The following is a 26,745-nucleotide window of genomic DNA, read 5'->3' as shown; positions in this document are numbered from 1 at the left end:
ATTGTCATGATGCCTAACCATGCATCATGACCATTTGTGCTGTAATCACCCCCCCCCCCCCACTGCTTCCTGCCAAATGTCCACCCACACCATCAAACGTCCAGCCCCACTCCTCCAGCCTGTCCCTTACATCAACCCAGGCGAGGAACAAGCTCAGGAGATTGAAGCTGAAGAAAGCTGTAGGTCCGGATAGCATCACGTCCTGCGTTAGACCAGCTGTGCAGGTTAGTTGAGCATATGTTCAATATGAGCCTGAAGCTGGGGAACGTACCACAGCTGTGGAAGACATGCCACATAGTACCACTGTCCAAAATATCACACTCAAAGGGCCTCAGCAGCTACAGGTCTGTGGCACTGATGTCTCATCTAATGAAGGTTCTGGAGAGGCTGGTCCTTGCCCATGTCTGCCCTCTAGTGAGCTTATCGATGGACCCGTTGCAGTTTGCATACCAGCCCGGCACTGGGGTGGAGGACACTGTCATCTTCCTCCTGTACAGAGCTCTGTCCCACCTGGAGAAGCCTGAAAGCACCGTGAGGGTCATGTTTTTGATTTCCCCAGTGCTTTCAACACAATTCAGCCGGTTCTCCTGAGGAGCTCACAGGGGTTGATCACCACCTCGGGCTGGATACTGGACTACTTCACAGACAGACCAGTTTGTGAGGGCATGGGACTGTGAGTCTGACATTGTGGTCTGTAGCACAGGGGCCCCGCAGGAAACGGTCTTGGCTCTGCTTCTTTTGACCCTGTACACTACAGACTTCATGTACAACTCAGCCAGCTGTCATCTGCAGAAGTTCTCTGATGACTCTGTGATTGTCTGTTTCATCTCAGATGGTGATGATTGGGAGTACAGAGAACTGTTGCATTACTTTGCAGACTGGTGTGTAGTATCTGACCTGAGATGTGAGGCCAGACGTGCCATTACACATATGTTTCTTATGACCTGAGACATGTGATGTTGGACATGTTGCTAGACATGTGCTGTATGTTAGAATGGACTGTATCTTCTTGCTGAAAGAACTCAATGTTTTATTAGATAGGAGTTCCTGTGTCGAGGAAATTATCCTATGGATTCTGCAACAGGGTTTATCAATGAGGCTCTTGTTTTTTGGTTTTCTAATACGAATCACATGTTGTGACATGGTCCCACTTGTTTAAAACATATAAAAGTGATCTCAGTTTGCTATAATAAACTTATTATTAAGCAAGTCAGTGTCAACGGATTTTTCTTCCCCGCCTGCACTTCGCGAACATCAGAGAATCTACAACAGGTGTCAGCGGAACTGCCTCCAGATCAGCTTAGGGAAGACCAAAGAGCCGGTAGTAGACTTCTGCAGGTGCAGTTAGTCCCTATATTATCGGAGTACCGGCAACTGGGGATTTGAAGCCATTTTGTTTCTGTTCACTCAATATGGGACGTGCAGCGCGAGGTGCACATTCATGAAAACTAGTTATTTGTGGATCGTTTACTGATTTCAAGACATGTTTTGGACAAAATATTTTACTGGCTTGTTTTGTCTGGATGTCCAAGGTTGGATTATGGCCGTTTTTTGGGGAATATTTTTATCTGTGACTAGTTATGAGCCTTCAAAGGTGAGTTGTGCTGTTTACGTTATTTGCTGTTTGTTGGACAAATGTGTTTATATTACCCGCTGTGGTAATCACATCTGAAAGGGGTTTATACCGGCGGATTCATGAGAATCTAAGCTTTCCATGGGTGTATAATGTTTCTATCATCGAGTTTGCAGCTTCGGTCAATTTAGTAAAATACGTTTTCCCGTCCGCCTGTACGGTAAAAAAAGACCTAGAATTACTCTCTGCGTTGTAAACAACGTTAACAGGCATAACTGGCGTTCATGAATTGGAAACAAAATGGCTCCTATAGATCACATGACCGAAATTTTTGGACCAGTTATGTCGATACTCTGATAATATAGGGACTCTAGGTGCAGTCACACACCCCCAACCAGTGTTGTTTTCGTTAATGACGATGATGAAATTATTTCGTTGACGCCCCTTTTTTTTCATGATGAAAACGAAACGATGACGAAATAAACGCGGTTCTCTGATGACCAAAACATGACGAGACGTGTGCTAGTTTTTGTTCAAGAGACGAGACTGGACGAAAACATTAATGGATGGTTTCAATCAACTGGTGATATTCAGTGAGCGAGGCTGTTACAACGGCAATGCATAGCATAGGTGACTGTACCGATGCCTGTTCAAAACACACAGATGTCAATAAACTGTTCCGAAATGTTCTTGTTGTCAGCTTTAACGTTGTCATTTTTGCTCTGCTTGGACTCACGGCTGTTCCGTCTACCAGTAAAATTCTCGGTTTAATGAGGACTTCCACCTAACGGAGTGGAAATATCGCTTCACTGTGGCAGAGTGTGACGATCAGATTAACTGGTGACAGTCTGTGGCCTCAGTCCGACGGTCAGACAGAAACGGCAAGAGAAGTTCTAAGACCATTCTCAAAGCTTACTGCGATAAACCAGTCGGACCTGAGTTGTTCTACTTTTAAACAGATTTTAAGTAAAACAATAACATCATATAAACCATCTGACCACATTCTAACCAGAGATTTCACATTCCAGCCTTCAGAACATCGATATGCTTCATCTAACTGTTCCCCCGTTATTCGGGATTTATTTATTTTACTGGGGCATTGCAAGTTAATCAACATTGTATTCTATGGAATCAATGCATTGTAAATTAAATGCACTGACTTTACAGAACACAGAATTAAAGGTATTGTTTTTATTTCTAACGACGTAGAACAATAATAGAGACGAGGATATTTATTCTACAAAACCTTAACCTTAACATACTACTCTAAACTGACAAAAAATAAAGCCGCAAGTCCTGAAGAAGGAATATCTTTGTTGGCTTTTTTGTAGTAATGAACATTGAATCCACTGTCATTTTGTCAGTGAGGTTAATGTAATTTGTTAAAAGGCTAATACGTCTAGACTAAAACCTTTTGAGTTTTCGTCGACTACAACTGGACTAAAACTATCACTTATAGAAATGACTAAATTGTGACTAAATAGAATAAGGATTTCATCCAAAAGATTAAAACTAAGACTAAATCTAAATTGGCTGCCAAAAACAACACTGCCCCCAACATTGGTGAATATCCAAGGTATGGACATTGAAAAAGTGGACTCGTACAAGTACCTGGGTGTTCATCTGAACAATTAACTGGACTGGTCAGACCACACTACAGCACTTTACAGGAAGGGTCAAAGCAGACTATCTGCTAAGAAGACTGTGGTCTTTGTGGTGCAGGGGGCACTTCTGAAGATTTTTTATGACTCTTTGGTGGCCCTAGCTATCTTTCATGGAGTGGTCTGATGGGGGCAGCAGCATCTAGGCTGCTAACAAAAGAAAACTTCATCGACTTATCAAAAAGGCCAATTTATTTAGAATTAAATAAAAGATTTAATCAGAAGCAATGTAGTGTAATTAGAATCAAGGTGAAAGGATAGCAAAATTAGGTCTTACTATGTGTGTCCACAGAATCTGTCAATTTGCGTATAGCTGCAGAGTTCTGAACTGGAGCCAGTTCCCAGTAACCTTTCTTTGACAGGAAAAAAGAGTAGGGCTGCCCTTCTACAGTTGAACTACTGTAAAGCCAAAAGTATAAAGACTTTTCTGCACTTGTAAATAAATTTGAACGGAACTGCTGCAACAACCACCTGTTTTTTTGTCTAGAAAATGTATAGTAACTGATTTGTGAACCATTACCAAGAACAAATTTAAGAACATAAAAGAATAATGCTGACTTATGTAGACTTCAGCTCCCGCAGATATATTGTTTTAAAGTGATATGAATGTTAATTATTGTAAACACTTAGATAATCTAATGAGCAGCATAGTAATCATTTTTACTCTGGCATCACCACCTCTAGGAAATACTGAGAACATGAATCCCAATCAGAAGCTACACTCATCATGACAAAATTTAAAAGGATATTTTCTCTTGTGTGTGTTACTGCAGGTGTTTGTTTCCACTGTGCAATAGATGTGGTTCCAGTCAAGAATGAAGATGGCCTCGTCATCATGTTCATTCTCAACTTTGAACTTCTCACTGATGGCAGACCAGCTAACAGCTCTCCAGCCAGAGAGCACAACAGAGTGCTGCATATTCCCTGGTTGACCTTAGGTATGTTAAATCAGAGCTGGTCCAGACCTCAGCATGGTTCACCATTTGTCAGTCTAAGATAAGTAGATAACAACACTATTATTAAGTCATTTTCATAAGCTATGTATGAAGGCTGAATACCTAATAACCATAATGTATTGAGAGATGTGTCTATGTGGATATTGCCCAATAATCTGTGTGGATATTGTCCAATAATCTGTGTCAATCTTGCATTCTTTGAGCATTTTCACTAAACCTTGACTGAGTGCGCTATCCCTATATTGTCTTGATAATATAGGGATATTGTACATTTAACACTAAAATAAAATTGAGATACTGTACATCAACATATTTTCATGCAGTAATGTAGACATTTAGATTAGTACTCTGACTATACCCTAGCTTTAACCTGAGGTTGTAAATGAAGTGAAAAACGGAGCTGGATTAGCCTGTTGTTGCAGTTTTGTAACATTTTGTCCTGAGCCCCAACAAAGAAGCAGTAGTCCTACTCTGGGGTGCTCTGTCCCCATGTCAATTTATTTTAAGTTGATTGATGTGTGTACTGAGCACTGCGCCAACATAATTCAGGTTCATAAATGAAATGAGTGAATTCTATGACTAGGCTTAGGAATGTGGAACTTCACCAAGGCTTCTAGGTTTCACCTTATCCAAGAAAGAGTAGGCTGCTTTGGACAAAATCTGCCAAATAATAAATGTAACCATGAACACAATAGGCATGTGAATAAAAAGCCAAAATGAAGGGCCAACTCTTTTCAATGTACAGTATATTGTGTTCTAGTGTATATGCCTAAACAAATACTTAATATATGAAATTACTCTAAACATGTTGCCACACAGTAAGGCAATTTGCAGCTCTAGAGCACCTAGGGCCATAGGTACTTATTGTGATACTTATTGTCTACTTCATTGAAATAAGGCAAAGTAGATTGATGTTCAACCCTTTCTTTGATATTCAGGCCTGGGAGTAACTAACCATCAGTGTTTTCCTCTTGAATTTGATTCAGCTCGGCGTCAACGTCAGTGCCCTCTTCTCCGCTCCCTCAGCCCTACTATGAGTGTCCTGTCACAGGACACAGAACTTGGTGCTCATTCTACCACTCTCCCTCCACTCAAACAAGAGTCTGTGGCCCTTGACAAACTGCTGTCCCTTCCTGAAAGACAGCAGCTGGGGAAAGCAGGAAGTGGACTAATGCTGTGGAACAAAGAAGAAGAGGAAGAAATGAGAGGAAGAAGAGAAGGAAAGAGGGGTGACTTGGTTGTACCTAGGCAATGGAATGAGGAAGATGGAAGGATAGGAGATGGAGGTGATGTGAGTGGGGTACATTTTGATACAAGAGTAGGGAGAAGAAACAGACAGCTTCATACTGGTCTGACTCCAGCTTCAGCAACCCCAGCCTTCACCCCGCCACTCGCATCCTCACATGCTCCACCAAAGTAATTACTATTAATCATTTTATGCTCTATATATCAGACAACTGTTATTAGAGTTTAAACCTAGAAGAGGTGGAATTTAAATGACTTGGTGGCAGTTTGTTATTATTCTTGATTTTTTTGATATTGTGCGAAAATAGCCATGAGCTTGAATGAGCCAGGAACATGAAACTTAGACCAGTAACATGCTCTATGAAAAGCCTCTTGGACCATCAAAGCCTGTCGCAATGGATTTTTCGCTGTTGCTCATCACCAGCATTGCTATACAGAAGAAAAGGCCACTTAATTTTACAACATATCCTCTATTTAAGATCTTTGGCTATGAAGTTCCAATTACCTGAATCTGATTCCTGGTTGTGTGCTTATGAGACCAAAGACTCCACTTGCCATGTGTAAGCGGTGAATGTTTGCAAAAGAACTGTGGGGGGTCTGCTGCTGTTGGGATTGGGCATCAGGCTTGACATTACAGGAACATGGGTGATATGTCAGAGTGAAGTTAAACTGTGAGTTCCAGATCATCAAACTAATTTGTACATTTTTTCAATATTAGACAGAGATAATCCACAAATAACAAAATGCATTTTTCAGTGATGATTTATGTGTGAACGTATATCACCCCTGTGAAAAGTCATTGCCTCCTACACCAGATAACTGGTTGAGCCAACCTTGACAGTAATGTTTGCCATAGCTTGTGATCAGTCTTTTACATCACCATGGAGGAATTTTGTCCCACTCTTCTCTTCAGAATAGTTTTAATTCAGCCACATAAGATGATTTACGAGTATGAACTGCCCTTTTAAAGTCTTGCCACAGTATCTCAATTGGATTGAAATCCGGACTTTGACTCAGCCACTCGAAAACCTTAATTTTGTTCATTTTTAGTCATTCAGAGGTGAACTTGTTTGTGTGCTTTGGGTCATTGTCATGCAGCATAATCCATTTGTGCTTGACCTTAAAGTCATGAACTGATGAGCGGATATTCTCCAGGAGGATTGTCTGATAGAGAGCAGAATTCATGGTTTCCATCAGCTATGACAAGTTGTCCAGGTCCTGTGGAAGCAAAGGAGCCCCAAGCCATCACACTACCCCCACTATGTTCCACTGCTGGTATGATGTTCTTCTTGTTGAATGCAGCATTAGCTTTACACCAGATGTACGGACCCATGTCTTCCAAAAAAATTCCACCTTTGACTCATCAGTCCACAGAATGTTATCCAAAAAATCTAGGGGTTTATTCAGATATTTCTTTTGCAAATACCAGACAAGCCTTTATGCTGTTTTTGGTCACAAGGCATGTCTTCCTTGGAACTCTACAGTGGATGCCATTGTTTCCCCCTTATTGTGGAATCGCATACACTGACCTTTCCTGAGGCAAGTGAAGCCTGCAGTTCTTCTGATGTTCATCTGTGTTCTTTTGTGACTTTTTGAAAGAGATGTTGACGTGCTCTTGGAGAAAGTTTGGTGGCCTGGATATCCCTGGGATGGTTCACCACTGTTCCATGTTTTCTCAATTTGTGGATAATGGCTCTTACTGTGGTTCTCTGGAATCCCAGACCCTCAGCAACGGTTTTGTAGCCACCCACATTGATAAATGTCAGTGACTTTGTTCCGCATATGTTCTTTACTCTCTTTAGAATGTGGCATCATGCACTGCTTTTTGAGACTCTTTAGCTACTTCACATTGCCTGACAGGTTCTATTTAAGTGATGTTCAGATTCAACAAGCCTGAGAGTAATCATGTGTGGATGTGGTTGGTGAAATTTAATCCATCTGTCCAGTGAATTTGACATTTGGACAATTAGTCCAATTTTCCATTAATGGCAACAATTAGTTACCAGGTTGACTGGTAACTAAGGGGGGAATTACTTTTTCATTTAAGGAAAGGTGGGGCTGGATTACGTTTTTCCTTCAATAAATGCAATCATACTTTTAAAAGTGCATTTTGTATTTTCTTGGATTATCTTGTTCTGGATGATCTGAAACATTTATACGTGACAAATACGCAAAAATTTAAGAAGGGTCAAATACTTTTTCACAGCATGTAAGTCAGACACACTATTTGGGTAGCACCTCCTTCTAGTGACAAATAAAGACATCTGACACCAGCTCCCAGATATACTTCTGTATAGGAGAGAAGAAAGAGGAAGAAGCCAAGGTAAATATGACTCTCTTTTTCACATCAACCCTCCTTGTACCAGGTTAGATGGCAGCTGCGGGAGTTTAAAACATTCCTCATCAGTGGATGATATCAAGTGCGAGCAGAGTTACTGGGAAAAGAGGTTGCAGCCAAGGCACAGCTGTACTGGTAAGAATAACATTGGATTTAATCCAATTCAGTCAACCTCCTATATGTACGGCTTGGTGGTCATAACATATCTGAAACTGCCCTAAAGAAATGGGAAGAAGCAAAACTCAGTAGCTGCTAAATTTAGGACCCAAAATTATTCCTAAGAATAAATACTGCTGACTTTTTTTTTTACTTAAAAAGAGGAGAAATTACTAAAAGTCTATAAGAAAATGGCTATGAAAATGGATGATTTAAAATATTCACACTTAAAATTCCCTTAAATACAGGCCATATTTAGTTTTGATAGGGACCTATGTTGAAGAAATTTCACTCTTAGGCTACATTCAGACTGCAGGGCTTAATGCTCAATTCCGATTTTTTTGTGAAATCCGATTTTGTTTGCAAGTTCGTTCACACTTCCAATTAAATGCGACTTGTATGGGATCTCCTGTGTGAACCTCACACGACCCAAAAGTGTCCCACATGCGCAGAAGAGGACACAACAAGGACAATCAGAGTGCGTGTTCAGTGTTTACGGAAGTAAACATGGACGCTAACAGTAGAGCATGTCTGGCCATTTAAAAGTTGTTGTCCTGCCGGAGCCAGCATATTTATAACTTAATAGTTTTAAGGAGAAGGTCAAGAAGAAAGAGAGCCAGGATTTTGGCCCTGGCGTTTTGTGGGGCAGTGGCAGCAACGTCTGTCCAAAGAACTGTGTGGGTGCGGAGTCGCAGCCATGAGTGGTGGGATAGTGATGTGAGAGGCTCAGATGCGGACTTCATTCAGAATTTTTGAATGACAAGGGCGACCTTTAAGTACATATGTGAGCGCCTCTTTTTAACACTCTCACAGCAAGACACACGTCTTCGGCGGTTTGTATTTTCAGAATCACTAACATTACCATTAAACCAAAACTTGAACGCAGAATAGTGACGTTTGTCGTGTACCAATGACGTATACATCAGATAAATGTGACCTGGCCGTTCAGACTGAAGTCACATGGCAAAAGATCCGATACGCATCGGAATTAGGACCACATATCCAAGTGGCCTGGGTCGCATTTGAAAAAATCGGATCTGTGTCGTTCAGACTGTCATGAAAAGATCAGATACAGGTCGCGTAGGGGCAAAAAAATCTGATTTGGGTCACTTGCACCTGCAGTGTGAACATAGCCTTAGTCCTTTGAAGTTTGTTGTAATGGGGTGGTTATTGGTATTCCAGCATACGGTGGGCTTACCAACACAGAGCATGACTCTGTGAAGGTAAACTGACTCAGAACATTTAGTACACATTTTATAGGAATGGTTAGAGTAGGGAGAGGGGACATATGTAAATACAAGGGTGAATTTGTGTATGGTTGCCAATAAGTAACAGAGGGTAATACAACAAAGAACAAAAGGTAATTGAATCAAGAGGTCTGAAGACAACAAGTGGTGCGACAACAAAAGTTAAGAGAGAGTTCTGACAGGCAGCAGCAAATAACAAAAGATAAAAGAATTGCTAATAACCATGGGAAATGAATGCAGGGATGACACGCGACACTTGACTATCTGTAGCAACAGGTGTGCTATTTTCTTCATCCTCTATCTTAGCACTTGAGACATTTTAACTGAAATAAGATAATGAATATGCAATTAAAGTGCAGATTCGTCGCATGTACGATGAAAGGGCCATGCATGAGACAGCTGCTTCAACATAAAATGCCCAAGTTGCAAGAATACAAAAGTAATTAGACATTTGGCTTGGAGTGTGCTGAAGCACCACTGCTAAGCTCCCTTTAATATTGCTAAAGCCACAAGGAACCACAGATCAGTAGCAGCAGCAGCATCCCACAGTGGACATGATGGAAGCTAAGCCAGTTGGTGGGAGATCAACCACAGATCAGAAACTTCTAGCTCTGGGACCAGGGTACGGTCTATATGTATGATATACTGTATATCGTAAATACATAGACAGTGAGAAAAGGGTTCAGTGCATTGAGAGAGATCCCCAGCAGGCCTATAGCATTGTAACTAGGGCATAACTAAGGGACGTCAAAGAAAAAAATCAGTGGTGCCCCCTATGTGCAGACTCCAACTGATTCCTCAGGGTCACTCTAGTCATCCCTAACTATTTTGATCCACTTTGGTCCTATCAACAGTTTCCACAATGATTTATGCATTTGGTTATGGTTATGTTATACTGACATCATCTGGAGTTTCAAAATGGTTCTCCAAATGCAGCTAAAGCTATATAGATTTAATCTATATATGGGCAGATTTCTCATTTTTGGAGCCCACTTTGGAGGTATATACTGTGGTTTGAGACTTGTCATTAGGATGTCACCAGCATAAAATAACCATAACCAAATGCACAGATCTGTTGAAAATAATTTATTTTTTATAGTGGGAAACTTGCATGTGTTAACATATATTTGATAGTAATCTGATGTACTGATTTGAGCACCACTTGAGTAGTCAATTAATTCTCATGAATGTTGTGGAAACTGTTTGATAGGATCCAAATGGATTCTCCTGCTTTTTGTTCAATGGGGAATAAATTCGGCTTTCAAGACCAGTAAACAAACTGGACTATGTGCAGAAATTTGAAATGTTCAGCCTTTCTTTTTTTAATTCATTCCTTGGCAGATTTCCTACAGTGCCTAGGACCAATATACTGTTGATTTAAATCTTATTCAAGTCTCCTTGAAATATGACTAGTTCATAAGGTAGTCTGTTAGTTCAAAAATATACATATAGCAGCTTGAATTATTGATTTTGGTAGACAGTTGTGTTAATTCCATTCTCTTACTGTGAGAATTTAGGATTGACTACAGCAACTGACTGAGCTTGGAACCTACTTTCAGTGCACAATTCCATGACTGTCGAAAAAATAAATCCAACAATGAGCATGTTAATGATATACTCCTGACCTGACCTGCTATATCTGATCTTGGAGGCTGCAAGCTCTAGACTTACCCTACATCACCAGTGGTAATAATCAATAAGAAGGGTGGCTCATCCTGGCTGCTGACTGACAAGAATGTGTTATTTTTTTCATAATTTTGAGTTGGAGGACACTGTGCACTTCATTTTATTTGGATGTAGCCTTTTTTTTTTTTTTTTTTTTTACATTTTTCACTGGATCATACATTATGGCAATGCTGCTTAGAGGTTATCTGTGATAAATCCTTTGAAATTTATCATAAATAGAGAAGTTCTTTCTGCCTCTCTCCTTTAGCTCGAATGGTAACCATCAGAAAAGGAAGCATTCCCATTGGGATGGACACTGATTTGAGCTGTCAGTCAAACTGCCAGGTAACGCATGCAGACATATACACAACGGCCTGGCAACACACTAATTTACCTATGATGTTCCAACATATAAGCAAAGTAAAATTTTGCAGTAAAAAAAAAAAATTACTGAACTACTAACACTGTCAGACAAATGGACTTGCCTGACAGTTGAAACACGTCAGGTTATTTCTCATACACAAGGAGTGGCAAATTTATTTTAAATTGTTGTAGATTGTGGTTATGTTTATTATCACGTTTTCCTCATATTCTTATTCAATATGAGTATATATAGGACTATATATATACTCATATGTATGTGTATATATATATATATATATATATATATATATATACAGTGCCTTGCGAAAGTACCCGGCCCCCTTGAACTTTTCAACCTTTCGCCACATTTCAGGCTTCAAACATAGAGATATAAAATTTTAATTTTTTGTCAAGAATCAACAACAATTGGGACACAATCGTGAAGTGGAATGAAATTTATTGGATATTTTATACTTTTTTAACAAATAAAAAACTGAAAAGTGGGGTGTGCAATATTATTCGGCCCCTTTACTTTCAGTGCAGCAAACTCACTCCAGAAGTTCAGTGAGGATCTCTGAATGATCCAATGTTGTCCTAAATGACTGATGATAAATAGAATCCACCTGTGTGTAATCAAGTCTCCGTATAAATGCACCTGCTCTGTGATAGTCTCAGGGTTCTGTTTAAAGTGCAGAGAGCATCATGAAGACCAAGAAACACACCAGGCAGGTCCGAGATATTGTTGTGGAGAAGTTTAAAGCCGGACTTGGATACAAAAAGATTTCCCAAGCTTTAAACATCTCAAGGAGCACTGTGCAAGCAATCATATTGAAATGGAAGGAGTATCAGACCACTGCAAATCTACCAAGACCCGGCCGTCCCTCTAAACTTTCACCTCCAACAAGGAGAAGACTGATCAGAGATGCAGCCAAGAGGCCCATGATCACTCTGGATGAACTGCAGAGATCTACAGCTGAGGTGGGAGAGTCTGTCCATAGGACAACAATCAGTCGTACACTGCACAAATCTGGCCTTTATGGAAGAGTGGCAAGAAGAAAGCCATTTCTCAAAGATATCCATAAAAAGTCTCGTTTGAAGTTTGCCACAAGCCACCTGGGACACACACCAAACATGTGGAAGAAGGTGCTCTGGTCAGATGAAACCAAAATGGAACTTTTTGGCCACAATGCAAAACGATATGTTTGGCGTAAAAGCAACACAGCTCATCACCCTGAACACACCATCCCCACTGTCAAACATGGTGGTGGCAGCCTCATGGTTTGGACCTGCTTTTCTTCAGCAGGGACAGGGAAGATGGTTAAAATTGATGGGAAGATGAATGGAGCCAAATACAGGACCATTCTGGAAGAAAACCTGTTGGAGTCTGCAAAAGACCTGAGACTGGGACGGAGATTTATCTTCCAACAGGACAATGATCCAAAACATAAAGCCAAATCTACAATGGAATGGTTCACAAATAAACGTGTCCAGGTGTTAGAATGGCCAAGTCAAAGTCCAGACCTGAATCCAATGGAGAATCTGTGGGCAGAGCTGAAGACTGCTGTTCACAAACGCTCTCCATCCAACCTCACTGAGCTCGAGCTGTTTTGCAAGGAAGAATGGGCAAGAATTTCTGTCTCTCGATGTGCATAACTGATAGAGACATACCCTAAGCGACTTGCAGCTGTAATTGCAGTAAAAGGTGGCGCTACAAAGTATTAATGCAAGGGGGCCGAATAATATTGCACTCCCCACTTTTCAGTTTTTTATTTGTTAAAAAAGTATAAAATATCCAATAAATTTTGTTCCACTTCACGATTGTGTCCCACTTGTTGTTGATTCTTGACAAAAAATTAAAATGTTATATCTTTATGTTTGAAGCCTGAAATGTGGTGAAAGGTTGAAAAGTTCAAGGGGGCCGAATACTTTCACAAGGCACTGTATATATGACTTCCTGTATTTTATGGACCATTGGCATCACTATGTTTTGGTTTAATGGTAATGTTAGTGATTCTGAAAATACAAACTGAAGCTTTTTTGCCTAGCTGAAAAACCATCCAATTGCTTTAAATGCTGTGTGAAATTTAAATGTTATCGATCAAATAATATTAGCATTTTGTGATTTTTGTTTTGTTTGTTGTATTTGTTTGTGTGGTTTTGTGCATGCAGCAGATGACCCAGAGTCTACTGGACACAAAGGCAGAAGCCTTTGTTGCATTACCTCCCAGTGAAATTAGGCCTCCCTGCAAACTGATCAACAGAACGCATCATGTTACTGAAAAAGTCACCCAGGTTAGTCAAGCTGCCTTATTATACTAATGTTTCTGTTTCAAATTAAGTACACCAGCCATCCATTCATTCATTTTTGATTGATTGTCTTCATCTGGATTGTATTATCTACAGACTTAAGTGCAAATTCTACACATTTGTAGTGTACTATTTGCAAGGATATTAAATGGTATGATCATGCGAACAGTAGACATAAACACTACATGCCCTAAAATGTGTGCATGTGTAGTGGGTCAGACTCTGACCAGTGAGGAAACACATTTAGTAAACAGTGCAAGAAAAATGCATACCTTCCTGAAGTGTGAGAACAAGTGTTATAAATACCTACTATAAAATAAAACTATTGGGATATTTCCTCTCTGTGTATAGGAAATCTTTCCTACCATTTAAACTCATTATCACCAGTTATTTGTGAGAATATGGGGGAGTGCGGGGTTAGCCACACCAAGACGTCCTTAGAGCATATAGAGTTAAGGGCCTTGCTCAGGGACCTAGCAGTGGCAGCTTAATGATGCTGGAGTTTGAACCCCCCATTCTTCCAATCAGTACCTTGCTAACATCAGTTTGCTTTACCAGTACATGTACAAATATTTTCTGTTAATATGCAACATTAATTTGTCAGTATGCTGTATCCTGCCTCCTTGGTAGGTGCGGCTGTGAGAGACCTACCATCAATTTGCTTTACCAGGGGCCTGTTTCTGTTAATAAATGGTGGATTGGAACATAAATGTTTTGAGCTTGGTTCTACACACAGTGCAAGAGAGTACACAACTGTTGTGATGGTGCTGTGACCCATTCTTCTTCCTGGAATTCTTTTGCTTTGTTGCGGGAATGTTGCAAGTGTCAAGGCCAGTTGCTTTACAGTGCCGTGTGTTGGCTCTGTTCACAAAGAGACCTCTGTCAAGTGAAGGTCAGTCTCTTGATCATGTTGCCACTCTTCTGGAGTGCTTTCTGCACCAGGAATCGTCTCTGCATTCCACACCACTTAGATCCAGATATGGCACTGCTGGTTGTCAAGTGGTGGCTCGTACTGCTGCTCCAATTCCTGTCTCACCAGCTGTTCAATCTAGTACCCTGCCCAGCAGATAAACTAGGGGGCTCACACGAGGAAGGGATTAATTAAGGGCCACATATGATGATGTTGACCTTGAATCTGTTTATTCGCAATTTTGCGCTTCAGAGGGAAGTGAATGAAGGTAAGTGACATTGCAGAACACACAGAGGCTGTTTGTAACTGAAAACCTTTTCTATACTGACGTGGAGCCGCATGCCAGGTGGACAGTGGTGTGGTGGCCTGTTCTCTGAGTTGTTGTATGCTCCTGTGAAGGTTGCCTGGCCTGAATAGTCCAGGAAGGTGGTAGGCAGACAAACTCAGCAAACTTCTTTGAGTGCCAAAGAGGTGCAGATTTTATTGTACAGTGCTTTTCCATTTTTGTGAAAATTAAAGTTACAAAACAATACAAAAGAATTTACCTTAACTTCAAAAATAATCTTGTAGCTACTCCACAGGGGAGGAAAAAAAACTCACATTGTGGCAACACAACCTCACTTCTGTCTGGAGGCAGCCAAATCTTAACTCCTTATATAGGACTTTCAATTCACACCTCTTCACCTGGGTTCTACCATGATGCAGCATGGTAACCTAATGTTTAACCTAGCTGTATACAACTCAGTTAATAGCATAACCATATACACTACAAACCCCTAAGAATGTCTAAATGTCTTCCTCAAAGTGTATATGTAAAAGCATTACTGCTTGATGCTTTAAAAAAAAAAAAAGAAATATTAATCCAAAGGAAAAAAAAAAACTCCACTTGGTCTGGTCCAGTAATGTTACTCTGACATCAGCAATACTATAAATTCAGGAAGTGCTAACCGGAGGGTTGCCGGTTCGATCCTCAGCCCGTCGTGTCGCTGGTGTCCCTGAGCAAGACACCTGACCCCTACTTGCTCCTGGTGGGTCGTGGTTAGCCTCGCAGGGCAGCTTCCGCCACCAGTGTTTGAATGTGTGTGTGAATGGTGTGATTGTGTGTGTGTGAATGGGTGTATAAAAAAATTCAGGAAGTGCTGGGCCAACCTCTTCCCAAACACCAGTCCCGCATGGTGAACCAGAACAAAGGAACAAATAAAGGTAAGTATTAGTGATGGCGAGATGAAGCTTCAAGAAGCATTGAGGCTTTCCATCCAATTGGTTCACTCATGGGTCGAAGCTTTGTGGTGCTTCGTTTGCTCTACTGCGCCATCAAGTGGACAAATAAAAGCAAAACAGGCAGAGCGCCTATAATGGCACACTGGCTTTGCTATGCGAAGCTTTGAATTGTGTTTAAATGATAATGCCAATAAACAACTAATATACTTAATTTCGTGTCTGTTTTTTGAGTGTTTGTTTTTTAATTATAAAACGGGCTTGATAAATAAAATTTTATGTGCTTGTGCTACTTGTTGTTTTGTGACTGTGCTTGTGTTACTAGTGACAACCTGAAAAACAAAGTAGGGACAACATTTTATTCATTTTTATTAAAAACAATCAATTTTTCAACTGTGCTGGGACTCAGGCGGTTTCTTTTTTTGGACAATATTTCTCCAGTTTTTGAAAATATCCTTTCACAAGGAACAGATGAGGCCGGGGTACAAAGGATTTTTATAGCAAGTGTGTACAAATTCGGATAGGTCTGCTGTTGTCTATTCCAGTAAACGAGAGGGTTCTGCAGAATGTTTATATTTGGCTCGTGGAGGTACATCTGAACGGGCTGCACAGTGCCTTGCAGCAAGAAGATCCCCGGTTCAAATCTCGGACTGGGATCTTTCTGCATGGAGTTTGCATGTTCTCCCTGTGCATGCGTGGGTTTTCTCCGGGTACTCCGGCTTCCTCCCACAGTCCAAACATATGCTGAGGTTAATTAATTACTCTAAATTGCCCGTGTGAGTGTGATTGTTTGTCTGGATATGTAGCCCTGCGACAGACTGGCGACCTGTCCAGGGTGTCCCTTGCCTTTACCCGAGTCAGCTGAGATAGGCTCCAGCACCCCTCACGACCCTAGTAAAGATAAGCGGTGTATAGAGAATGGATGGATGGATGGATGGTACATCTGAACTTCTATCGTTGCGTCGGTAGTGACATTTTGGGTCCTTGTCTGCTGGACTGTGTTGTTGAATCGCTGCCAGAGTCTGCTACCTAAGAAAGAACAGACGGCTGTAACGTGTGACTGCATTCAATAACATAATTACAATATATCCCTTACATGGAGTGGCAGGCGGGGAAGCTTCTGATGTATGTGGCTGTGATGAGGAGGATGATGATCGTGATGAGGAGGAGGAGGAGGATGACGACGTTGATGATGACAACTTGGCATTGCATCGCATTACAGCAGCACACTCAGTTGTGAGCCTCCTCTCAGCCTCTGTTGCTTTATTTGGGTTAAAGAACCTTATCTTTTTAAATCTGGGCTCCAGGAGGTTGGCCAGTGCCACAATGCTCGTTGATTGCAGTTCCAGGAACTACAAGCTGAGACTGGAACTACAACAGGAAACGGAAGTGAAGACCCAAAGCTCGGCGACAACTAGTGGCCAGAGACTACAACAACAAAGCATGAACTTATACTAAATCTGACTCACGGTAGGTAACACCTAGGCAAGAAAGACTGTGCTATTAAGTGAAACGAAAAACTACAACCACGAGGTTCTAGGGAATACTACGAATTAGGAATACTCTGAACGATGCTCTTAACGAGAGCAAAAACTACGACCAAACAACTAACTCACGAACACTACTAGTGATGCTCAGGACGGGTTTACAACGGGGAAGGCCGGAGTGCTGGAACCAGGTGGTGGAAGGTAATCGGCGACGACAGATGAGTGGACAGGATGCCAAGGGTGATGAGGGGCTCGGTGAGAATTCCTTCCTTGCAGAAACGGAGACCAGAATCCAATATAGATGGCGGGGTGGAAGGCACAACCAGGAGCAGGTGGAACCAGTAACGTTGTCACGATCTGGCGCTTGAGAGTTTTGAGGCATCTGGTTATATTGAGGCAGGGTGTGCTTGATTAGGCGTTCACCACCTGCTCCTAGTTCCGGCTGAGGATTGCTGATGAGGCACACCTGTCGTCGCTGCTGCACTGCTGAACCACCCTGGAAGAAAAAGAGAGATAGAGAGAGGGAGGGAGCGTTCCTGGAGCGGTGAAAAAAATTCATCACCGCTCGTAACCGTTCACTACCGTTTAACAGAAGTTGGCCCCCGTTAAAGCAACGCCATATACGCTCGGCCACCGCTGATGTTTCTGGAGGGGCCCTCCTACCGCTCCGAAAGTTTTGAGCTGCACAAAATATTGCGAGCGGTGAGGAGGGGGCAATTTTCCGCCCCGGCAAAGTTCACCCCCGCTCCACCAATGCCCAGTCAAAGTTTGGCACCGCTAGACGCAAGTTCGTGGACACTTGGGTCCGCTAGGCCAACGCAGAAATCTTGAACGCTGGACCACTGCTGCTTCGCCAGCGCTGCCCGGGCGGCAATTAAACGTTGCACAAACTTCGGTGGAGCGGTTGTAAGCGTTTTACGAGCGGACACGGGCTTGCTGGAACAGTGTCGGGCGTTGAAGCAGCGATCCATGGCGGCGATGAACTTTGGTTTGGCGTTGGTATAGAGGTGTCGGAGCGTGACCAGAATTTGGCTATAAATATGGGGAGAAATGGACCAGGAGCTCATTTGGAATCGAGCTGCCATTGAGTTCAGACCTCATCTATATCGAATTTGCTCAAAGTTACAGTAAAACTGTATCACCATGGATGCTGAGAGACTTGCTATGATTGGTGCACTAGTCCAGCAGCACATGGCATGATGAACTTCAACTATCGACTTCTATCAAAAATCTATCAGAACTTGTATCAAAATGATCCGTTCAGCTCCGTAGTCACAAGTGGTATGCCGCTAAACCAACTTTATACCCCCGCTGAGCCAACACCCGCATGCGCAGAACGCTGCTATACCAACACTCGCGTCACCGCTAAACCAACGCTTGTTGCTGCTCGCTACCGCTAAACCAACGCTAAAGCAACGTCGGCTTCAGCGGTGCACCGCTATTCCAACGCCCATGTTTTCGATTTTTTTCTCATTTTGTGCGCGGTGATGAGCGTTGTCGAAATTCGGCCCCCCTCCCTACCGTTCAAGGAACACTCCAGCAAAGTTCTGGCGGTGTGACCGGGCCTTTAGATAGTCCTTGCCAGCAAGGATGAAGAATATTTAAAGAAAGTAGTTGAAAGGATGTATTCCTTCTTCCTGTATGTCTGACAACTCCATCCTCAGAGAGAATACCTCACCACCTTAGTGCCAGCTCGAGCTCCTGAATTGTCTTGACACCAGCCTGCTATATTTCTGCCATAACCAGTTCCTGAGCCTGACAGCTGTCTGGTTACCAGCCTCCAGCCAGTTGACCAGTCACCTGGCACAGAACCAGCCAGATGCTGCACCACAGGTACCTTCTTTATCTTCCTGAAGAAAGCACAGCTCATACCCAATTGTAAGTCCACCCTGCCCAGTCCCTTGTCCTCACTGCTGCCCGGTTCCCCATCCTCATCACTGCCCAGCTCCTCTTCCTCACAGGTCCAGGTGGTCCCATGGAAGATTTGCTGCTGCCCATTACCAGGGAATTCCCACTTCTGCCCATTGGTATGGTGCTGCTGATTCCACTGCTGTGCACGCTTGCTGATGGCTCATCTGTTCTTGAGTCAGCCAATGCCTGCCCAGTTCCTTAGTCTGACTTGGCTAATGCCTCTCCTGTTCCTGAGCCTGTTTCTGAGTCTGGCTCAGCCAATGCCTCTTTCATTCCTGAGAGTGTTCCCGAGTCTGTTCCTGTGTTTGAAAGGGCTGGTGTCTCTTATTTTTTCCAAGTCTTTTCTTTGGTCACCAATATTCAGCCCAGGCCCCTGTCCCAGTTGATCAATATTAAGCACAGAACTCAGCCAGTCAGTTAGCTGACCTCTAAAGCAGTTTCTAAGTAAGCTTAGATCTACACAACCAGTCAAAAGTTTGAACACACTTTCTCATTTAATGTTTTTTTTCTGTATTTTCATGACTATTCACATTGTAGATTGCTGATCTATGGGAGAGTACACTGCAGCGCAGGATCACCTTGTGAAACACCATGCAGCTAGATTTCCATTGTGTCTGGTTCTTTGATGCCCTGCCAAGCTTAGCAAACCTCCATGTCAAGGGAAAGAGCAAGACACCTTCCTTCTTTGCTCTGGCAAATAGAACATCTCCTCAGTTGCTGCCCCAAAGTTCTGGCAGATGTCACTATCTTTGGCAAAATGATCAGATGCTTAAGGCAGGTGCTGAGAGCATAACCATCAGTGCCAGCAAACAACATCATGCCCCAAAGAAGACAATTATCTTTGTTAAAGCTGGAGAGACACTCCAGGCATGCCCAAACACCACAACAGGCCTCCTCTGACACTTCAAAGCACCAGGTCTTGCTGGAACTGACAGTGCCCCGGGAAGAGCACACTGAGGAAGTCAATAAGAGAAAATGTGCCAAGTACCAGAAACTGGGGGAGAAGTGCAGGAACAAAGGCTGGATGATATTATATGAGCTCATAGAAGTTGGGTGCACAGGCTTTGCAGGATGCTCACTCTTCAAAATCCTCAGTCAACTGGGACCGGCTAAGAAGAGGGCCATTTAATTAGCAAGTGATGCCTCAGAGAAAACTCAAGAGGCTTTGGCTCAAGAGGGCTGATCCGTGGGTTGCTACTGGGACACAGGTCAGGGCCTGATAAACCCCAGCTGGGTCCTCTGGGTGAGGGTATCTGATATTGTTAGACCACATAACTGATGATACAGCCCAGTCCATGCATTGCAATGTACAAGTTCAGGGGGATGAAGAAGAATACTAGCTCAGTGGTTCTCAATGTTTTTGTCACACAACACACAGTTTTAGAAAACAAGTATTTTCAAGACATCTTTCCATATGAATTTGCATATACATGCACATGCATTTACAGATGAACTATTACCTGACACAATGTCGAAGAAAGAGAACATGAAAGAGGAACAAGAACACAACAGAGGAAGGAAGGCCATAAACAAAATTGCTATCAGATAAAAGAAGCACAAATTCCACAGATTTTACTGCACTAAGCAAAAAAATAGCAGTGGAATGCTGATTGATGTACAATTGTTACTGCATTAAATATTGGCCTGTAGCAGACACTTAAAGTCTAACTGTGTTGTGTGCATGTCAAGGTACATGGGATAACGAACACTGATGTATTATGTAGCCCCTTTGTGATGAAACAATCCATTATTGGTGTGATTATGTGTAGTATGATATTGGTTGGTGTGTTTATAAATCAGATGAGTATGTTTAAAATATAAGGATAATATGTTAGATATTATCTAATCACATGGCGCTAATAATATTAATATGTAGATTAATTCCTTTTTTATGACAAAGGCCAGATGCTTCTTTTCTGCAAATTATTCAAAATCTCACAAGTCCTTCCAGTGTGTCTTTCAGTTTTTAGCTCAATATACTACAAAGGTGGTTCATTTCACCATCACTGTACAACCTTGGTTTTAGAGTTGTTCTAAATGGGCTGTTTTGCTCTAAGGGTCAATTTGCTGCCGCTGTTTTTTTGTTTGTTTATTTTTTAACTTTAATTTTCAATCAGCTGTACTTAATTTTTGCTGATTTGTGGAAAACATGATTATCTCATGCAGCTGTAGTTATTCAAACTGATCCCACTTTCTGTTTCATCTAGGTGCTGTCCCTGGGTCCTGATGTGTTACCAGAGTATAAACTGCAAACTCCAAGGATCCAGAAGTGGACAATCCTTCACTATAGTCCATTCAAAGCTGTGTGGGACTGGGTCATTCTGCTCTTGGTGATTTACACAGCAATATTCACACCGTATTCTGCAACATTTTTACTAAGGTGGGAATTTACCTTAGATCTTAAGCTCACCTGATCTGCATGAATTAATTAGTAAGATGAAAGGTTTATTTTGTTGTCTTCTGTTGTCTTCATGTGCCTTGTGGTGGAGAGGCCTTGCTGAGGCACTTTTTCAACTTCTCAGCAGAGACTGAGTTTTTGGGTGACATGAATAGTAATTAAGGAGCTAACAATACAAGGCAATCAAACTTACAAAAGGTATTTTATTTGGGTAGACAAGCTTTATATGTAATGTATTATCTAACATTCCCATGTATGGCTATAAAATGCCTTGAGCTCTTTGATACCTTTATAGGATTTTGATGCTGATCTAAATATTTTTGCACTGCCGTTGTGGTTTTTTTTGCCTTGAAAATGGTTCATTCTCTCCTTGCCCAAAGCATATATTAATATTTATTATTTTGTTAATACATTTTCTTTAGTGACCAAGAAGAAGCAGCCATACAAACCTGTGGTTACTCCTGTTCTCCCCTCAACGTGGTGGATCTTATTGTGGACATCATGTTCATTGTGGACATCATCATCAATTTTAGGACCACATATCTTAACTCAAATGATGAGGTGACCTGATCTGATTCTTTGATCAACTAAATGATATGAGATATGCTAACCTATTCTCTCTGTTTCTACATGATTGCCAGAGTGACTGGCATCCCTCCATATATACATAAATGCACACAACTGCACAAGCACACACACATACCCATGCATACACAGACACGCCCACACACACACACACTACCAACACTGACTGTAGGGAGACATGGCATGGCACTGACGATTGTGGAAAATGCACATGGGGCGGCATAGCTCAGTGGGTTGAGTGGCCGTCTCGCAACTGGAGAGTTGCGGTTCGATCCCCCGGCCTGTCGTGCTGATGTCGAGGTGTCCCTGAGCAAGACACCTAACCCCTAAGTGCTCCAGGGGTGCTGTACCGCGGCTGACCCTGCGCTCTGACTCCCCCAGATGGGGGGATATGCGAAAATCTGAATTTCCCCTCGTAGGATTAATAAGGGATATAAATAAAAAAATAACTGACCAATTCACTGTAAATGATTGTCAGAGTAACTAATTGACCAATTCACTGACCTGCTGGCACTCTGTTGTAACGGAAATAGACTCAAACTTAGAAATGTGAATATATGTAGCAAAAATGTGTACCTAATGAGGTTGCACCACATAATTGTAGAAACTACGTTTCATGATTAAAATTGCATTCGTTTATCAAGGGCATCACTTAGGTAGGCCACCGAAGAGACCTTTATCGAGAATGGTTCAGGTTCAATAATCATTAATTAATCAAATGTACTTCCAAATCTGTGTCTCATAATCAAAGGCCGTAAACTCTGCTTTCATTGACCTCCCCAAACAAAGAAATACATGGTAGACTCGACAATAATTGTACACAAGCATTTATTTAATCAATCAAACTTTATTTATCGAGCACTTTTCATACAGTTAAAAATGCAACGCAAAGTGCTTTTACATTTACATTATAAACAAGAAACCCATCTTTCCCTCCATATATACATAAATGCACACAACTGCACAAGCACACACACATACCCATGCATATACAGACACACACGCCCACACACACACACTACCAACACTGACTGTCGGGAGACATGGCATGGCACTGATGATTGTGGAAAATGCACACAAGCATTTATTAACTAATACTACGAACAAATAATAAGCAACAATGAATTAACAACAGACAAATAAATATGTATATATATATATATATATATATATATATATATATATATATATATATACACACACTCAACAAAAATATAAATGCAACACTTTTGTTTTTGCTCCCATTTTTTATGAGATGAACTCAAAGATCTAAAACTTTTTCCACATACACAATATCACCATTTCTCTCAAATAATTGTTCACAAATCTGTCTAAATCTGTGATAGTGAGCACTTCTCCTTTGCTGAGATAATCCATCCCACCTCACAGGTGTGCCATATCAAGATGCTGATTAGACACCATGACTAGTGCACAGGTGTGCCTTAGACTGCCACTCTGAAAGGTACAGAAGTGAGGCTACAGAGCCAGTGTGCTACCAAGGCAATGGAATCGACAGAACAAACCACCTCTTCCCAGTGTTTTTCTCGCTAATGTAAAATCCCTCACGAACATAAAATCAATCCAGAACAAGATGGATGAACTGAGACTGCAAGTTGTCACGAACAGCGTGACAACTTGCGTGAACAGTGTGTGTGTGTATATATATATGTATATATAAATATAGATATAGGTGGTATACATATCAAAGGAGCATCCAGATCAGATCAATCAAATCAATCAATCAAATTTTATTTATAAAGCGCCTTCCAACCGCCAAAAGGAGCACAAAGCGCTTAACAGAGTAAAATAAAATAGATAAGTAAAAACATTTTAAGGAACACTGCTCAAAGGAGCTAAGCGTCAAACGCTACACGAAACAGGTGTGGCTAGACGAGCGTAGTGTCCTGGCAGATTGGTAAATTGCCAACAGCTCTGAGATATGGGGGGGCACGCCCATTTAAAATGAACAACAGGACCTTGTACTGGACTCGAAAGCGCACCGGAAGCCAGTGGAGTGCTTGAAGAACCGGAGTGATGTGTGAGTATTTTGAGGAGTTGGAGATGAGACGTGCTGTTGCATTTTGAACCAAATGAAGTTTATGGAGGAGTGAGGGATTAAGTCCAGCGTAAAGGGCATTACAATAGTCAAGCCTTGAACTGATGAACGCGTTTGCAGCTTTTTCCAAATCTGCCCGGGACAGGAATGGCTTAACTCTGCTCAGGAGCCTTAGTTGGAAAAAGCTCGCCCTTACAACTGAACTAATCTGCTTCTGAAAGTTAAGTCCCTCGTCAAAAATAACACCCAGATTCCTCACAGCAGAAGCAAATTGTGGTGTGGATGAACCAAAATCTGGGGAACTACGGGTTGGGTCAGGACTGAAGAGGATGCAATCAGTGTTTTCCTCATTCAAATGGAGGAAGTTCAGGGACAACCACTGTTTGCCGGAGTGGAGACAGTTATTGAGAGGATCTAGCACAGAGAGATCATTATGGATAACTGGAAGATAGATTTGGAGATCATCAGCGTAGAAATGAAATTGGATGTTGTGACTAGAGATGAGTTGACCAAGTGGCAACATATGCAGTGAAAATAGAATGGGACCAAGAATGGAGCCTTGAGGCACTCCAGACGAGAGAGGAGCAACAGAAGAGGCAAACTCATTTATATCAGATGGATGGCACGACCCAAGGTTTCCCAGAAGAACATTGCCTATACATTGCCGAAAGCATCATTTTTCTCCGCTGGCTTGCCTTCTTCCCATAGTGCATCCTGGTACCAAGTGTTCCCCAGGTAAGCAATGCACATGCACCCGACCATCCACGTGATGTAAAAGAAAACTTGATTCACCTTCCTCCATTGCTCCATGGTCTAGCTCTGATGCTCATGTACCCATTGTTGGTGCTTTTGGCAATGTCAAGGGGTTAACAAGGGCACCCTGACTGGTCTGCTACACAACAAACTGCAATTAACTGTGTTCTGACACCTTTCTTCTATCAGAACAAGCATAGACTTTGTCAGCAGTTTGAGCAATAGTAGGTTGTCTTTGCTCCCCACATTGAGCTTTGCCCACCCATGACCCTGTCACCGGTTCACCATTGTTCCACCCTTGGACCACTTTTGACAGATACTGACCACTGCAGACTTGGAACAACTCAGGGGTGGGTAGAGTAGCAAAAAATCTGCTCAAGTAAGAATAATGTTACTTCAAAATAATATCACTCAAGTAGAAGAAAAAAAGTAGTCATCCAAAAAATTACTCAAGTGAGAATAAAAAAGTACTTGCCGAAAAGACTACTCAAGTACTGAATAACTGTTTGATTGTAATGTCCGACTTAATTTTTTAGAAATGATGTGATCAGACAGGCAAAAATGTAAAATAATGTGCAAATTCTGTTTTTTTCCAAATAATAAAATAAAAAATTGCAGAAATATATAACATCTTTACAAAATGAAAAAAAGTTAAGGCACAAGAAACACTATTTTCCAAATCTCAGTTTTCCACAACATAAAGCTTTTGAAGTAAATACCTGTAGTAAGCTAACAGTTTTATGTTTGAACAGTGCAAACGATTTCCACTGACAAGGTATACTGCATTTCACTTCCCTCCAAATGTCACAGGCTCAGTAGATAGAAAATAACATTACAACTAGAGCTGAACCCGAATATCCGAATATTCGGTCATTGTGGTGGTATCCAAATATTAATTGAGATAATCAAATATGCGGGACCCCCCACCCCCCGCTGTATCACACAGACCTACTGTAGCATTGGATTTTTGTATGATTATGTTCATTTGCATTTACTTTATTTTGTTTATTATTTTGGTGTTTATGTTGTATCTTGAATCTTATTTCATAGATTATTTGAATTATTTGATAGTTTATGTTTTGGGTTTCCTTATTGCCATATTCAGTGTCCCATATATTAGTTCCGGTTTCATGTCATTTCTGGTACGACCTTTTTGATCGCGACACCGATAGGGAGAGCGGGGGTCAGAGTTGTTGTGCCGAGCTGTAAAAATTAAGTGGTAATGTATTAGCCATAGACTGTATTTAAAGTGGACGTAGCATCTGGCTCCAAAATTGAAGCCCACCCGGAAGTGTCAAAAACTTGCAATATCACGCCGCCCACTAGGGTTGGCTCCAAAAAGCTTTTGCTCCATAGACCCCAATTCATTTTTGGAAAAAATAAAATTTGATAGACTGATTTCCTACAGTTCAGGATTTTTCTCCCGTTAGTTTTCATGGTCAAAATGAGAGATCAGGTGGCCAATCTTAAAATAAATCAATACTGAATTTTAAATAAATCGTTAAAGTTGGCGGAGCCAGGGGGCATGGCTATACTTGATAGACAGCAACAGAAGCCTCTGCGGTAAAATGTTGGTGGGATAAGAGAGTCTTCAGCCAATCCTGCCCCTAGTTGCTCTCCGGTCCAGCCTGTTTGATGAGGCTTTTTATGTCACTGGCTCCAAAAAATCCAAAACGGCGACCAGGAAGTAGCAAAATCTGGGCTTCATTTTCTCGGCGTTGAAACCAACGGGTGACGTCACGGTTAGTTCACGCCTGGTATTAGCACTGAAAATATAAGAACAGCAAACTATAGGAACATTACAGAATTGTAACTTGCTGTATACACACACATAAACACACACACACACACACACACAAGTGTCTCAGTACACACATACACACTTCCAAATCATTTTAATATTTCATTCAGTCTAG

At 41.6% G+C, this 26,745-nt stretch overlaps 1 protein-coding gene across 1 annotated transcript in view; it reads left to right on the top strand.

The window, feature by feature from the left end:
- LOC110970809 (potassium voltage-gated channel subfamily H member 2-like) overlaps nucleotides 1-26,745 on the top strand; it is a 121,285-nt gene that overhangs the window by 53,442 nt on the left and 41,098 nt on the right. The window contains exons 3-7 of the mRNA XM_051953664.1: nucleotides 4,008-4,172; nucleotides 5,177-5,427; nucleotides 13,377-13,496; nucleotides 21,245-21,417; nucleotides 21,858-21,996. Of these exons, the coding sequence (XP_051809624.1) occupies nucleotides 4,008-4,172; nucleotides 5,177-5,427; nucleotides 13,377-13,496; nucleotides 21,245-21,417; nucleotides 21,858-21,996 (848 nt within the window). The remainder of the gene's footprint in view (nucleotides 1-4,007; nucleotides 4,173-5,176; nucleotides 5,428-13,376; nucleotides 13,497-21,244; nucleotides 21,418-21,857; nucleotides 21,997-26,745) is intronic.

The sequence above is a fragment of the Acanthochromis polyacanthus genome, chromosome 9 (genome assembly GCF_021347895.1).
Source record: "Acanthochromis polyacanthus isolate Apoly-LR-REF ecotype Palm Island chromosome 9, KAUST_Apoly_ChrSc, whole genome shotgun sequence".
Lineage (NCBI taxonomy): Eukaryota > Metazoa > Chordata > Actinopteri > Pomacentridae > Acanthochromis > Acanthochromis polyacanthus.
This window is presented reverse-complemented; position numbering and strand designations above follow the sequence as displayed.